Source organism: Lepidochelys kempii, chromosome 19 (genome assembly GCF_965140285.1).
Source record: "Lepidochelys kempii isolate rLepKem1 chromosome 19, rLepKem1.hap1, whole genome shotgun sequence".
NCBI classification, from domain to species: domain Eukaryota; kingdom Metazoa; phylum Chordata; order Testudines; family Cheloniidae; genus Lepidochelys; species Lepidochelys kempii.
Genome location: NC_136398.1, coordinates 9,369,422 through 9,384,370, shown reverse-complemented (window position 1 = coordinate 9,384,370; position 14,949 = coordinate 9,369,422). Strand labels below are relative to the sequence as shown.

General features: G+C 45.4%; 2 protein-coding genes across 8 annotated transcripts in view; one reads left to right on the top strand and one right to left on the bottom strand.

The window, feature by feature from the left end:
- The first annotated feature begins 3,590 nt into the window (after window positions 1-3,590).
- On the top strand, window positions 3,591-11,629 carry AUNIP (aurora kinase A and ninein interacting protein). 2 transcript variants are annotated; one of them, XM_073317946.2, is made up of 4 exons: window positions 3,591-3,724; window positions 6,835-6,963; window positions 7,394-7,547; window positions 9,468-11,629. In XM_073317946.2, exons 2-4 carry the CDS (start codon window positions 6,871-6,873, stop codon window positions 10,523-10,525), a joined length of 1,305 nt encoding a protein of 434 aa, XP_073174047.2. In that variant the 5' UTR covers window positions 3,591-3,724; window positions 6,835-6,870; the 3' UTR covers window positions 10,526-11,629. The 2 variants fall into 2 exon arrangements, with proteins under 2 accessions (XP_073174047.2, XP_073174046.2); XM_073317945.2 differs by having other exon boundaries at window positions 6,832-6,963.
- MTFR1L (mitochondrial fission regulator 1 like) overlaps window positions 7,072-14,949 on the bottom strand; it is a 27,754-nt gene continuing 19,876 nt past the window's right edge. For 3 of the 6 annotated variants that reach the window (XM_073317953.2, XM_073317951.2, XM_073317952.2), the window contains exon 7: window positions 8,321-14,019. In XM_073317953.2, the coding sequence (XP_073174054.1) occupies window positions 13,914-14,019 (106 nt within the window). In that variant the 3' untranslated portion in view covers window positions 8,321-13,913. Of the gene's footprint in view, window positions 14,020-14,949 lie in introns of all 6 variants that reach the window. The other 3 variants (XM_073317954.2, XM_073317956.2, XM_073317948.2) reach the window with 3 other exon arrangements.

The window sequence follows — 14,949 nt, the reverse complement described above, 5'->3', positions numbered from 1 at the left end:
CGTTGATGTCCCCAGACTGGGGCTGCCTGGTTTGGGGTGAAGGGTAGGGCCCATCACCAATGGTCAGGAAGGATTTGTGCTTCACCAGCGATCACTCCTGGACAGGTTTAAAAGCTTTGCTTCCTTGAAAATTATTTCACTGTGATTTAAAACTGATTTGCAAACACTTGGGCTACTTTTCACCTTGGAAAGACTTCAGGGAAGGGAATGCCTAGAGGTAGATGATAGCTTGGTGGGCTTTGAAAAAAGCCCTGGGGTCTGATCCTGCTGCCATTGAAAGAATGGCCAAACCTCTGTTGGCAGGAGCAGGGCTGAGATGGATCTTTGTTTAATTGCACATCTTCTTGCTGGCAGCAGAGTTTGTGTTGCTGAACTCCTCCTTGTAGGAGGTAATTGGTCAGCCACAGAGAAGCTGTTAGAGGAACAAGAACGAGATCTGACCTGTGTGAGCAATGTCTCCCATGCTCCTAGCTTCCACTGTAAGACCTGCTGCAGCACCACGTGCAGGCCGGTGCCTCCTCTGATGGGGACTATATCGCCCAGACCGGGCAGCACATGGGATTGGTTGCATTGTGTTGAAAGGCCAAGCAGTCCCCGGAGGAGCAGGACTGAATGCAGCACAGCAAAGCTTGTGCAATTTTATCTTCAGTCCTGTTGCAACTGGAAATAGGCCCATGAAAATTAGGAGCCAGATTTCAAACAGCCCCCTAGTTTGGGCATATTAGGGCTCAATATAAAGGTGGGGGAACATGTGTAAAATTCAAGCTCAGATGTGAGTGCAGGTTTCAAAGATCCCCTAAATGTTGAGGGTTTTCGGATCTGAGCTTCGGTGTGGGACGGTCCCTGGTCATGATGTTCATTTAAACACTTCTATGGATACTAAACTTCTCCTTGTCCTTTGAGGAGATGATGCCTCTCCTGGCCTGACCCATCTGCAGCCTCCGTGTGTGATCAGGCTCTTCTGCTGCCAAAGGATTCAGCCCCCTTGCTCCGGCTGGTAATTCTCAAAGCAGATGTTACTGGCGCGTCATTGTTTATACTGCAGGCCATTCCTTCCTGCTGCTCTTACGCACACATTCCATCCTTGGCCCAAGGAACTGAATGCTAACTCTGTTTTTTTTTTTAATCCCCAAAGGAGGCAAGAGTAACAATAACAGTGATGAGTTACACTACTGAGGATGGCTTGCCTTGCTAGCCCCACTTGCCTCTGTTGTCTTAGGCGTCCACCTGGAAAGTCCTGTGTGGGACCGAATGGCCTGATCCAGTGCCATTCTGCACTCCCACAACTCCCATTGACTGTGTCAAGTTCAGCCTGTCACTGAGCTCGGCCTGTTAACAGTCCCTAGGTCTGGACCCAGCATGGAGGGGCGTTGCTGGCCTACATGAACAATCTTTTCTGTGATCACGAGCTCAGCAGAATGACATTACAGCTTCCATAGTGTCTGCAGCAGTGACCATATTACAAACATGTAATAGCCGGCACGATCAGGAGCTGTGAAAACTGGCAAGCCATAACATTCGGCAAAGGTATCCATTCAAATGACCAAACTCTATTGTCAAATATCCCCTACTTTGCTGTGCCAGCTTCAGAGCAGCATAACTGATAAGGGAATCAGGACAGGCTGGAATCAAAGCCCCAGTAAGGACACATAGCATTTATGTAGGTATCCCTCAAGTGCTGTTTTGGAGATCCTGTGTTATATGCGGTGAGCACAAAATAAAACGAATGTGCAATTCAGCTTCGTTTCTTTTGCAATTGTCTTGATCTATCGTGTTTGTAGTGTAGTTGTAGCCATGATGTTGGTCCCAGAAAATGAGAGATGCAAGGTGGGTGAGGTGGTATCTTTTGTTGGACCAAACTCTGTCGGTGAAAGAGACAAGCTTTTGAGCTCTGCAGAGCTCTTGTTCACAGCTGGGAAAGACACTGGGAGACACTCCAATTACCTTTCCCAGACCTGAAGAAGAGCTCTGCGGAGCTCAAAAGCTTGTCTCTTTCACCAACAGAAGTTGGTCCAACAAAAGATATTGCGACACCTACCTTGTCCCTCTCTTACTCTACCATGTTCGATTCCAGTTTGCTGCATCATATGACAAACAGCACTTGTTGGGTTTCATCCAGTGGCTGAAACAACAGCTGAGTGGGTTTACATTGGGTCTAATCAGGTTAGTACTGTGTGTTTGTTTAGAGGATCTGGTATTTTGCTGCAATAGGCTGAGTACAATAACCTCAAGACCATTAATTGTAAACATATGACAAAACTTCCCCTTTACACTTCACTTTATTTGCGTTTTTAGGTGCAATGTTTTTGACAAACCTTTTAAAAATCAACTAGCTTTAAGAAAAAATTTCTGCCCTGCTCCTCTTACTGGTGCCATGGTGATGGACGCAGCAGTGGAGGATAATGGGGTTACACAGGAGCACAGATCCACCCTGATGGAACACGCTTCAGAAGTAGGGTGCTAGTTTTTAACTCCTAGTTTACAAACGTTCTCCCCTTACCCAATCTGCAAAGCAATTGAGAAATCCCTCCCTCCCTGCCTCCCATCTTTATGCAATGTTGGGCTTGGCTTTGTCTGTTGCCCGTTTATAACAATAAATAGGAGCCATTTGTCCCATAGCTAGCCCATTGTGCGGAAGAGAAATTCACCCTGAGGCAGAGAGCATGTGCATGACCATCTGCCTTTCGAAAGCTTTAACAAGTAAAATGTGGGGGCTTCATCACCCTCTGCTGTGGGGTGAACTTAACCTTTGTTAAATGGAGTCAGTAAAAGCAGATGCAAACCTAGTGTGTGGTGTAGACCTTCCACCGCCCCCAGTGGCATGATGATTTCAAGGCAGGGCTGGGCTATGCTTAGGGGGCCTGAGCACCCCCACGCTATGCATAGTAAATAATTCTATGATGAGGGGGGAGGGGGAAGCAGAGTGGAACTCAGGCAGAATGGGTGTCTTTGTACAGCACCTAGGATGGTGGCAGGCCGTTTGGGGGGCCTGTGCACTACCATGCTAGAGCCTCGGTGCTCCCCGCTCCTGGCTACGCCTTGCTCCGTCCTGCCTCCCCACCCACAGTGGTCCTGACCGATCCCTCTGGGAGCTTATCGCAGCGCCGCAGCTGCTTCCTGGCCGCCGCCCCTTCTCCTTCTGACTGCTCCCAGGGGGGCGGGACCTGGTACCGCGAGGTACAGCTGCCCCGAGAGCCGCCCTGCCCCGTATTTATTGACTGCTCATCGTGTGGGTGTGCACAGGACCCCTTTGTGCTCGGTGCTGTACAAACACACCCATTCTGCCTAAATTCCACCCTCCTCCTCCCTCATCACAGAATTATTTACTGTGCATAGTGTGGGGGGGGCACGGATCCCCTAAGCATGGCCCAGCCCCTGCTCCCCCCCCCCCCCCCGGCTGCTAGGCGCTGGATAAACACATGCGGCCTGAGCTGCACCCCGCCCCCTTTGTGAGATCGCTGACTTCTCATAGTTCTGCCACGCGGGGGCGGGTCCCTGGGACGCCTCGCTCCGCAGCGCCCAATTAGGGACCGGGGCGCCGGGCGCGCGCGCGGAGAGCCGAGTCTAACCCCGCCCCTCGCTGCGGCCGCGCGGGGCAGGGGCGGGGCCTAGCCGGCCGCTGTGATTGGCCCCTCTCCCGGCCAGCCCGCCCCGTGCCGGGCGTGGGGACCGGGCGGGAAGGGAAGCTGCTCGGCGGGAGAGGTCGTTGGCCGCCGCTAGCCCGGTGAGGGCCGGTGCGGGGCGTTTGTGGGGGAGCTCGCCGCCGTTCAGAGCCCCCCGGAGGCCGGGAGGAGCCATGGGCGGGGGGCTGGGAGCGAGGGGGCTCAGGAGGGGCTGGGGGCGGGGGGCTCAGAGCGGGGGGGGCTCAGGAGGGGCTGGGGGCGGGGGGCTCAGAGCGGGGGGGGGGCTCAGGAGGGGCTGGGAGCGAGGGGATGGGGGGGCTCAGAGCGGGGGGGGCTCAGGAGGGGCTGGGGGCGGGGGGCTCAGAGCAGGGGGGGGCTCAGGAGGGGCTGGGAGCGAGGGGGCGGGGGGCTCAGAGCGGGGGGGGCTCAGGAGGGGCTGGGAGCAAGGGGATGGGGGGGCTCAGAGCAGGGGGGGGCTCAGGAAGGGCTGGGAGCGAGGGGGCGGGGGGCTCAGGAGGGGCTGGGAGCAAGGGGGTGGGGGGCTCAGGAAGGGTTGGGGTGAGGTGGGTTGCGAGGCTGGGATGAGGAGCGGATGGAGAGCTGGGGGCTCAGAGCAAGGGGGCTCAGGAAGGGCTGGGAGCAAGCAGCAGTGGGCGGGGGGAGCACGCAAGGGGCTTATCCAGCCTGTTCTTGAACATCTGGAGTGATGGGGAGCGCCCCCCCACCTCCCTTAGCATCTGTCCCGGGAGTTCAAAAGGTTTCCTACCAGCTCACCTAGATCTCCCTTGCTGCCCATCAAGCCCATTACTCCTTGTCCTGCCTTCACAGGCTGCTGAGAACAATCGGTCTCTTTTTCACGGCCCCTCACATATGTGATGGTTGCTATCCCGTCCCCCCTCAGTCTCCAGACTAGGTGTGCCCAGGTTATGTTAACCTTTCTTCATAGGTCAGGTTTCTAAACGTTTTATCATGTTTGTTGAGCTCCTCTGGACTTGCTTCAGTTTGTCCCCATCTTTCCTATGGTGCGGTGCCCAGAAATGGATCCAATACTCCAGCTGTGGCCTCCCCAGTGCTGAATAGAGTGGGACAGTTACCGCCCATATCTTCTATGTAACCTCCAGATCCTTTTCAGCAGTACTACCACCCTGGTCTTTTATTTGAATTTTTCCTTTCTACATAAAATACATTGCACTTATCTCTATTGAATTTCGTCTTGTAGAATTCAATCACTTCTCCAATTTAAGGTCCTTTTGAATTCTAATCCTGTCTGCCAAAGTGCTTGCAACATCTCCCAGCTTGATGTCATCTCCAGAATTTATAAGCATGCTCTCCAGTTCATTTTCTAAGTTGTTAATGAAAATCTTGAATATTATTAGACCCAGGACTGACCCCTTAGGGATCCCACGAGATATGTCCTCCCAGTTTGACAGTGAACCATGGAAAACCATGCTGCATGTGGTCTTTCAACCAGTTGTGCACCCACCTTATAATAATTACATATAGATGGCATTTCCCTAGTTTGCTTATCAAAATGTCATGTGAAATTGTGTCAAAAACCTTACTAAAATCAAGATATATCCCCTCTACAGCTCCCTCCCCCCATCCACTAGGCTAGTAAACCTGACAAAGTCATGCTGGCAGTCTTTATAACTGTTATCCTCTAGGTACTTACAGATTGATTGTTCAATAATTTGTTCTAGCACCTTTCCAGGTATTCCAGTTAGGCTGACTGGACTATAATTCCCTGGGTCCTCTTTGTTCCCCTTTTTAAAGATAAGGTACTATGTTTGCCCTTCTTCAGTCTTCTAGGACCTTAACTATCCTCCATGAGTTCTCAAGATAATTGCTAATGGTTCTCAGATTGCTTCATCTAGTTTATTAAGAACCAAAGGATGAATTTCAGCAGGCCTTGTCAACTTGAATACATATAACTTTATATAAATATTCTTTAACCGGTTCTTTCCCTATTTTGGCTTATGTTCCTTCCCCCTTGTTATTAATATTGTGTTGAGTATCTGCTCACCCTTAACCTTTCCAGTGAAGACTGAAGCAAAATAGGCATTAAATACCTCAGCCTTCTTGATGTCATCAGTTATTTGCTCTCCTTTCCCACCAAGTTGAGGACCTATGCTTTCCTTCATCTTTCTCCTAATATGTTTAAAGAATCTCTTCTTACTGGGTTTTATGTCCCCTGGCATGTGTAACTCCTTTCATGCCTGAGCCTTTCTGATTTTGTCCCTACATGCTTGTGCTGTTTTTTTGCACGCCACCGTGGCAATTTGTCCATGTTTCCACTTTTTGTAGGATTCCTTTTTGATTTTCAGGTCATTAAAAAGCTGCTGATGGAGCCTTACTGGCCTTCCTATGCCCCTTTCTCTCGCACTGCCCTGGGCCATAGGCCCTTGTCTCATCTCCTCCCTGCAGATCAGCTATTGACCATTCACCATGGCCCTGTTTAAAACACAACAGTGCATGCAGCACCAGTATAGACATGCAGCTTCTGAGCTACTTCACAGGATATGTTCAGGTTGCAGCCATGGTGTGTGATTGCAGCTTGAGCAGACATACCTGGGCTAGGTAGTTTGGGTCCTGGAACAGTGAAGCAAACGCAGTATAAGCTTCAGTGTGGACTAGGGCTCCCTCCCCCCTCCGAAAGTAACTACCCAGGTTTCTGGGCAAGTTCGTACAGCTAGTGCTGCCATGGTTTTGCTGCTCTGGGACTTGAGCTAGCTAGATGAAAGCTAGCTTGGGTACATCTCAGTTATTGCAATATATACATACCCACCATGTGGCAGGTCTCACTGAAGCTAGGCGAACTCCAGTGTAGATAACTCCTATTAATTCTGCAGTGAAGCCATAGCCTCAAGTGTTTCCAGCAATTATAAATCCAGCTGTGCTAAGAACTGTGTGAAAGAGAAGCAGCAAAAGTTTTTAGGAGCAGCCAGTTACAAAGCACATCATCAAAATAATTATTTGGCACTTATACAGTAGATCTCAAAGGGCTTTCCAATCAGTTACCAAATTATCCCTTGCTAAATGGGGTGCAAAGGATGAAATAACTTGCCCAAGGTCTCACAGTGAGTCAGTTTCGTATCGCTGTTGCCCACTCTCCCACTACTGCACTGGAAATTGTTCCTGTCCTCGCACAGAGTATATACAAGAACACTGCTAATGATGCTCTAACCTGCCTTCTTATTTCACGCTGCAGCAGGTCCCTCATTATTTGTATACAGAAAAAGGATCAGCCATGAAATGTGTAAGAAAAAGAAGCACTGCGGAACAGTTCGAGACTTGTGGCATCTGGCTGGACACTGCAAAGTTAAAGAAGAGCAAAATACAGGTAATAAATCTGTACTGTTTGTGATGTCATAGCTTTGTACAGCTCTTTACAAACCTAGTACACAATGTTCTCTGCCCTCAGGAGTTTACAATCCAAGTTAGAGGGCTCACATGCGGGGATGATATAGCATGGGAACAAGAGATTGGCAGAAGAAGCAGCTTAGAGTATTTTTACCTCTCCTTTTTTTAAAATGAGCCATCACTGAATTGTCTCAGATGTGGCAGAGGGGAGTATCCTAATAGAGACTAGCAGTGCAAAGAAGCAAGGAAAAAAGGTGAAGAGGTAGGAAATGTGGCTTATTGGGGAAGAGGGTGGTTCAAGCAGTGTGGTACAACTGTAGACGAAAGGAGATAAAGGGAATAACAAGGAGAGGGGAGTTATGTCACTGTTAACAAGTTAAATTCACTCTAGCACTTCTCTCCCCACCCAGACTCTTGTATCCAAGCCAACTTCAAACACGCCAAATCCACTTCTTGAGAGGAACTGTAATAGTCACATTTCAGTTAATTTTACTCAGACAAGACTTTCTCAGCCATACACCAGGCAAACTACCATCTCTTCGTTCTTCAGCATTCAACCAACAGGTACTGTAGAACAATTTTTGTGCGCTCACACACGCCCCCACACACAACTTTTTAATATGGCGAAGTTACAGTGAAACATTATATCATGCTACATTATATGTTACTTATTCAGGATCAGGTTAATATTCACAGAACCTGGCTAAAAATTATGGCTTGCTGGCTGGGGAGTCTTCCTCCTCTGAGTACGCTCGAAAGATTGACCAAATCTCTGTGCATACACATATATATATATATTTTCCTGACAGGACAGAAAAACCACCTAGTCTCATTTTAAGGCATTTTGCACGGGCAGAGACAGAGAATGCCTTTACTGGTGTGCAGTTAGGAGTCTGGACCCTTTCCAGCATTGCTTCTGTCAGGTAGCCTAAAGTAGATTAGAGGCTAAATAGCATGGGATGGGTAAATCTGACCCAAAGTGAACAAAGACCATTCAGATCCATTCCCACGTTTGCCAGATTGTATTCCCCACTAATGTTAAAGGCTGGGATTAACCTAAAAGAATTAGGTGCCAAATTCATCCCATGTGTTTTTATAAATTTGGAACTGATGCTACAATTCACTGTTTGTGCAACACTCCCATTGATTTAAACAGGAGCATTGTGCTGTGGAAGGGCTACAGGATCAGGACCTTTATTGGGAAGGGTAGCATGTTAACCCTGAAGTCTTGAAGCTGAGAGGAAATGGTAGGGGAAGGAGTGTACTCCTACTATGGACACATCTCTAATTGGTTTAGTCAACTGGGTCCATCTAGTGTCGTTGAATTTTATCTAACATGGTATTTCAGCTCAGAAACGCTGACTGCGAGCTAAGCCATGGCTCAGTTTATGATGAAAAGTGCTTTTTACATTTGTGTGCTCTGGCTGTTGGAGCGAGCGCAACAATGGCCTGTGGGGAGCTGAGCCTAGTAATCTTGCATGATATTTGTTTAAACACATGCACACACTACTCTGAGTGAGTCTGATTTTTATTTGTCTCTAGTGGGCCAGGCTTGTAGTAGTGCCATTCAGCCTCTGCTTATGCTTTGTGCTGTTTCCTGCTCCCTGTGGATTTACTGCATGAAGGCCACTATCCTTTCATTCAGTATAGATTCCGATGGCAAGATTTAGAGACTTCCCTGCAGTAATTTCTACAAAGTTTTCTATTGCTGTGTAAATATTAACTCTTTATTCTGAAATTGAGAAAAAGCTAGAATCTTGAGGTAGGATTTAGAAATTACACTATTTCAAATGGTTTCAAAAGCAGAAGACTTATTCTGTTGTTTCTTTCCTCCCTTCAAAGAGATGATGAGGTGTCTGGAAAATTTTACAGTTCAGTTTTCCACATTCCTTGTGCATCACTAATTTCGAAAAGTGGAGCATCTTCTAGTAGTTAATCACACCACTTTGTATCAGAGGAAGATTTATTAAATCTTAATTTCTATTGCACTATTCATTGGTAAAGCACTTCACAAATATACAGTGTCCTCAAAATCACTGCAGCCACCTTAGGTGTGGAAAGCAGAGGCATTACATAACTGTTAAATGGCACATCCTGTTGAAAGTGTAAGGGGAACTTAAGGTAGGTGGAATGGCTTTACTCAAGTTGGAATTTGACTCTTCGTGGGAGGGAGGCCTGAGGAAGAGACAGAGCACCAAGGGGAGCTTGGAACTGCTCAGATGTCACTTCACTTCTCCCTCATGAGAGGCAGAACTTGCTTGACTGTCCTCTTGCTTCACATATTTCACTAATTTCTACAAGGAGGTAGAGCTATTAGGATGTTGTGAAACAGGGGAGAGTCTGGTCATGTCCAAATTAGTTAAAGGAGGGGTGGGGCACAGTGTAGAGTTATGGAAGAGGCATAATTGTGTGGTCGCTCATCTTGAGTTTGAAAAGCTTGCATATCAGCTGTGTTGTCTTATTCAAATACATTGTTTTTTCCAGGTGAAAAGGATGATGAAGAAAACTTAAAGCCATATCCTCTTATGTCAAATAAAACACACCTAGGAAAAGGCTCTGATTTCTTGGCTGCCTCCTCTATGAAGAACTCGGGAGCTGCTAAGTTAGAGGAAGTCCAGGCACCAACCTTGAGCCCTCAGGAGGACAACATTCAGGAGTGTAGCCAGCTGCTTGTACAAAACACACAAGGCTTGAGCATTCCCCTGGTGAACTATAACTTCCCACAAGCACAGGCTAACGGCAGGAGTGAGCGCACAGCCATTGCAAGGACCTCCGCTGGTGAGACAGAAGACTCTGTCTCCATAAACTTCACCCAGGATTCAGAGGGCAATAGGGTTCTGGCTCACAGGAATTCAGCTGACTCATTCACTGGAAGTGTTTCTGTAGTAAATGGGATAATTTCAAGCAAGAGCGAGAGTTATTGGGTAGGTGAGAAAGAGGCTCATTTGTGCTCCAAGAGGGGGATAACTAGAGTGGGTCTCAAACCTAAACACCTGATGAAGCAAGGTAGGAGGAGATGCAAAAACCTGCCCCCTCGTGGAATTTCTTTCATGGATTTCTCAGAGATTGAGAATATAAGTCCTGTTCCCAAGGGTAACGAAGGCCAGCAGACCAATTGTCCTCTCTCCCAGGGGCAAAAAGCTAAAACAGAGCTTTTGAGAGACAGTAGTCAAAATTTTGCTGACTTTTGGACAAGAAATTCTCACAATATGGCTGGTTCAGCAGGAGAGCAGGGGGACAGTAAGAGTAGTCCTACCACACAGTTGTTTACCCAGGATTCAGAGGGATACAGAGTCATTTCTCACCAGTGCTTCTATGAGAATGTCAGATCTCCTTTGCAGAAAAAGTATCTACAGGACAAAACCAATTTTGTCCAGAGGGTGCCTAGCCCACCCTCTGTGGATTGCTTTAAAGTTTATTCTTCAGGGGCATTGGACAGGACTCCTTTAGCTACTACAGCTATTAATTTATGTGAGCCTGAGTCATGCTATGATTTGCTATTCACAGAGGATTCAGAAGGAAATAGAATTATCAAACATTGATTCAGTAGTAATTTTTTTCTGAATACAATGGGCTGCTGAAAAATTGACATTTTTTAATGTATGTGAAAATTCCTCTGGAGCCTCCACAGTGCATCACTTTCTTTAAGATACAAGGACTGTGTAAGCGTACACCTTGCATATATGGCCTTTGGCTATGAGTGGTATAGACCCACACACACAGGCTATTTATGCTGCATGCAGAATTGTTGATTAAAAAGAGATTATACATGTGCAAATAAAGTGATAATTTTATAGCAAGATGGGTTGTAATCAAGTTTCCACATCTGCTCCTACCCGTGCCCTGCTCATATGAACATAGGAACCACGTTGTCAAACATTGTATCTGTGTGACACCATCTATTTGCATGTTTGGCAAGGCTCTGGTTAGTGGTGGTGCTATATAAAAGGAAGCATGAAGGGTACTTCAATCCCACATTTGAAGAATAAGGACCTGTTACTTATTCAAGGGAAAAGAGACACCTTGCCATTGATTTAAAACATTGCCACTCATCTTGTAAGATTTGAATATTGCAGTATGTCTCAGAAGTCAGAGTCCACAAGCCTGAGGATCCACACTATGTAGTCTAGTGTCTCACAACACATCTACAGGTGGATTATCTGCCCCCCAAATTTAGGTTCAGCTGCCCAGTCAAGTGTTTAATCATAACACAGTTAGCTTGTGGAATTCACTGGTAGAGGATGTCACTAAAAGAGTCAAAAATGGACTGGACATGTATATAGCTAAGAACAGCCCTGAGAATATTTAAAAACAAGTTTGTAAAGGACACAGAGCCTCTTGTGTCAGCAGACAAAACAACCCCTAATTAACTAGTGTTATGAGCACTGGATCGAAGTGGCAAGCAACTTCCTATGAAGTATGTGGTACTGGTTACTTGACTAGATGGACCCCATGGTCTGCTGTATGGTAATTGTTACTATAGCAACAGAACAATATTTTGACTTAAAGGGAGTATGCACGCTATAATGCTTCTTAAGGGGCACAGTTGTCAGCTATACATGTCCCTTCATTAAATTAGTAGGATTAAGCTACTTTGCTCAATAGAAAAATCAAAGATCATCATCAGAAACTGTAGTTGTACCATCCCCACCCAAGGCAGCTGGTGTGGAGAAGGAAGAGATGTACATAACAGGCATTTTAGACCTTGCAAGCCAAAGTTTGTAGCTGTGTACAGGGAGGGATCCTAGACGTTCAGTACTAATTGTGACTGCCACCAGCGTGCTTAAATAAAGCAAGAGTGCAGTGGCAGGTTTACTTATTTTAAAATAGAAACCTTGACATTACCACTATCGCCAGATCTGGCTTCACAATCTGCAGGGCCCCACAACTGCCACAGTAAGGAGGGACAGCAAGAAAGTCACAGTGTGACTTTTCTTGCTGGCCCTACCACCAGGGGCTTCTAACAGAGCAAGCTTCCTCCCTCTCTAAGCCAGTTACTGGCTGCAGGAGCAAATCTGGACTTGAAGTGAGGTTTTCCCCACACTGGTCACACCACCAGTGTAGGGAAGAATCTGGCTTAGGTACATTTGCATCTGTTTGGGGAGAGAGAGGCCAATTCACCCCATTCAGAAGCAGCATGATAGTATAGGGCAGGAAGATCACACAAAAGTGCAATCATTTGCATTAGCTGACCCCATATTGTCCCTTTTATGTGGGACTAGGCTCCCATGTTTTCCTCTGACAATACAGTATGGCCACAGCTGTGTAGATACAGATGCATTCTTGGGAAAACATGGCTAATCTTCCCTATTGACTCAGCAAAGGATTGCGTGTGTGTGTGTGTGTAGAATTGTGCAATGGACCTTTGGAATATTATTCCACACCAAGGACTAAAATATGTGCCACCCAGGCCGCCCAGTTATACTCTCCCATCCTACAGAAGTGGTGATAAGTAGGAACTAATGGGGTTAGATACCAACTGTGTGTGGTGTGTTTCAGGCAGAATGACAATGTCATGTATAGTTTCCTGCAGCACAAATATTGTGGGAATTATGGTGTGGGAGCTGCTCACTCACCCCATTCCTGACACCCAATATTTTAAACAGGCATGCATTGAATTTTCAATTCTCTGCTGAGTTGCAAGGACAGTAGAGTGACTTCACAAGAAAGCAACACAGGAGAGACTAGGAGGAGGGAGCCACAGGACCCAGTGATTGCTGACAGACAGATGTCAAGTTGAGGCAACATGCAGCATGGTGATTCATGCCCTCTGCTGCAGCAGAAACAGCCCAAAACACCAATACTCTGCTACAAGCAACGTTTCAGATACCAGTACAAGCAGACAGACAGAACCAGTCCTCCAAAAAAACCCAGCACAGCTGTTGACTATTGAGGAAACCTGCAAATATCATTGGAGAACTAAGTATAGGGATCCATTTATATAAAAGAATCATCATCATCTACCTTGAAGACAGCTGAGAGACATATTAGCGCAGAATGACACTTCAACCAGGGACTTTGATTTAACTCTCTCCTTTTCCCCACATGGTTTCCTACAGGACTCAACTCCTAGCTTTGATGATTCAGTAGATAAACTTTAAGTCACATTATTAAAATTCAGTAAGGATTTCATCCAGTTAAAGTTAATTGAATAAAAAGATCATTTTAATGAAACACATGGAATTCTTGACAAGTTACCTTAGGGCAGGATATAAGTGTCATGTAATGTGATTCGGGATATTTTGATCTTTCAAATATTACAAATTATTTGAAAGTCACTCACCAGTCTAGCAAATTGAGCTTGGTTAAATGGACTGATCATTCCCTTTAATGTCTCCTATCCCATTTGGGATGGGAAAGTAATTGGAAGAAACTTTAGGGAATGGAATCCTTTTTTGAGAAAATAATGTAAGCTCTTAAACCACCCTCGCTACAGTAAGAACTTCCTAAAAACTGACAGTCTAGAAGGAAGAAGCAATTTAGTTTCATTGATAGCTTTGCACCAGACTTTCCCTGAACGAAGAAAGAATTAGATGCTTTATGTCCATTTATATTATAAATTAGTAGCTAGTCATATTGCAACAAGACCATCATGAGTCAAATTAATGATTCAAGTTAAAGTCACCTTGGGGAAAACACAGATAGGAAGATAACTTCATTTAGCATCACTCTGTAGAAGAATCTGTTACCAGCAATGCTTCAAAATATATGTGGAAAACAATTTCCTTTTTCTTAAAAAGTTTTTATATATTTAGAGACGTGGAAAACACTGCAAATCCATAGTTTCTTTCTTGAATAAGTTTCCAGTGCAGAAATCATTTCTAATTAGTAAAGAGGCAAAAAAGTTTTATCCTGAGGAAGGCAGCTACTGTGAAGAAAAATCTTAGGAGCACAATACACTTGCTTACAGATTTAAATGGAAGTGTAATGTCAGTTTTCTTTCATGGTTACATCTTCATCCTTTAGAGCAAATTTTCTTCTTAACACTTCTGATATAAGAACAGCGGGGTCTTCCTCCTTCAGTAAAGTTCGGTTCCTGATGGAGGATACAAAATTAACATATTAACTGCAATTTGGGTAGAGATTCTCCAAAGGCTGCAGAGGACACTGTCTCTGCTAGGCCCAAGCTTTAGGATTTTGTTTAAAAAAATTGTTTTATAAACCAAATTATGAGAAAATGGTGCATCTCTGAAACCCCCTTTTTATTTAAGCATCTCACCGCAGCACTGGGAACCCTGACAGTCTGTCAGAGTTGGGTAAAGTGCAAAACCTGAATAGAAGACAAAGGGAATAGTTCATTAAGGCTGAGATTTTGCAAGCTGCCTAGGAAATGTAGAGACAGAGTTCCCATTAATTTCAAGGGGAAATTGTGCGGTCTAAATGCCCCTAGTGGTGTAGAAAATCTCAGTCTACATTTCATTCCCCCACCCCCAAATTTTAAATCTGAAGTGTTAACAACAGGTCAGAAGAAATGTGCAAAATATAAGCTGTATGCAGGCTGCCCCCCTTCTTTATTAAAACCAAAAGACATTACTTTGAACTGAAATAGTAGAACTAATTATCTATGATGATGTTAATTGTGAAATGGGTACACTGCTCACTTGCATGTCTTTGTACAATAAAAACAGGATTCTTCTGCTTTACCTCCCCTTTTCTCACATAATCCAACAATAGTCTTGCATGACAGGTAAGCAGTGGGTCCTGCGTTTTATGAGCCCTAGTGATCAGTTTACTTTACAAAAAGGGAGCCTACTTCACAAGAAACCAAAAATGTATGAATTATATTGGGTCATTCATGATACTTGAAAATAAGGATCCCATGCTAACAGCCACTGATTTCAGAGTTTAATATTTTAGAGTAAAAAGTTTCTTATAGGCTGGAAAACATTCCATGAGTTCTGAAATCTTTTAAAAGCCTCTAAAAGAGCTTATTATTTTTAACTAGATGAAAGCAAAAAATAAATTA

Bases quoted from the DNA above. Each gene is read 5' to 3' on its own strand.
- AUNIP (XM_073317946.2), top strand. From the start codon at position 6,871: ATGAAATGTGTAAGAAAAAGAAGCACTGCGGAACAGTTCGAGACTTGT. The intron at 6,964-7,393 runs GTAATAAATCTG...CTCCCCACCCAG, and splicing joins TAAAGAAGAGCAAAATACAG to ACTCTTGTATCCAAGCCAAC. The intron at 7,548-9,467 runs GTACTGTAGAAC...TGTTTTTTCCAG, and splicing joins CTTCAGCATTCAACCAACAG to GTGAAAAGGATGATGAAGAA.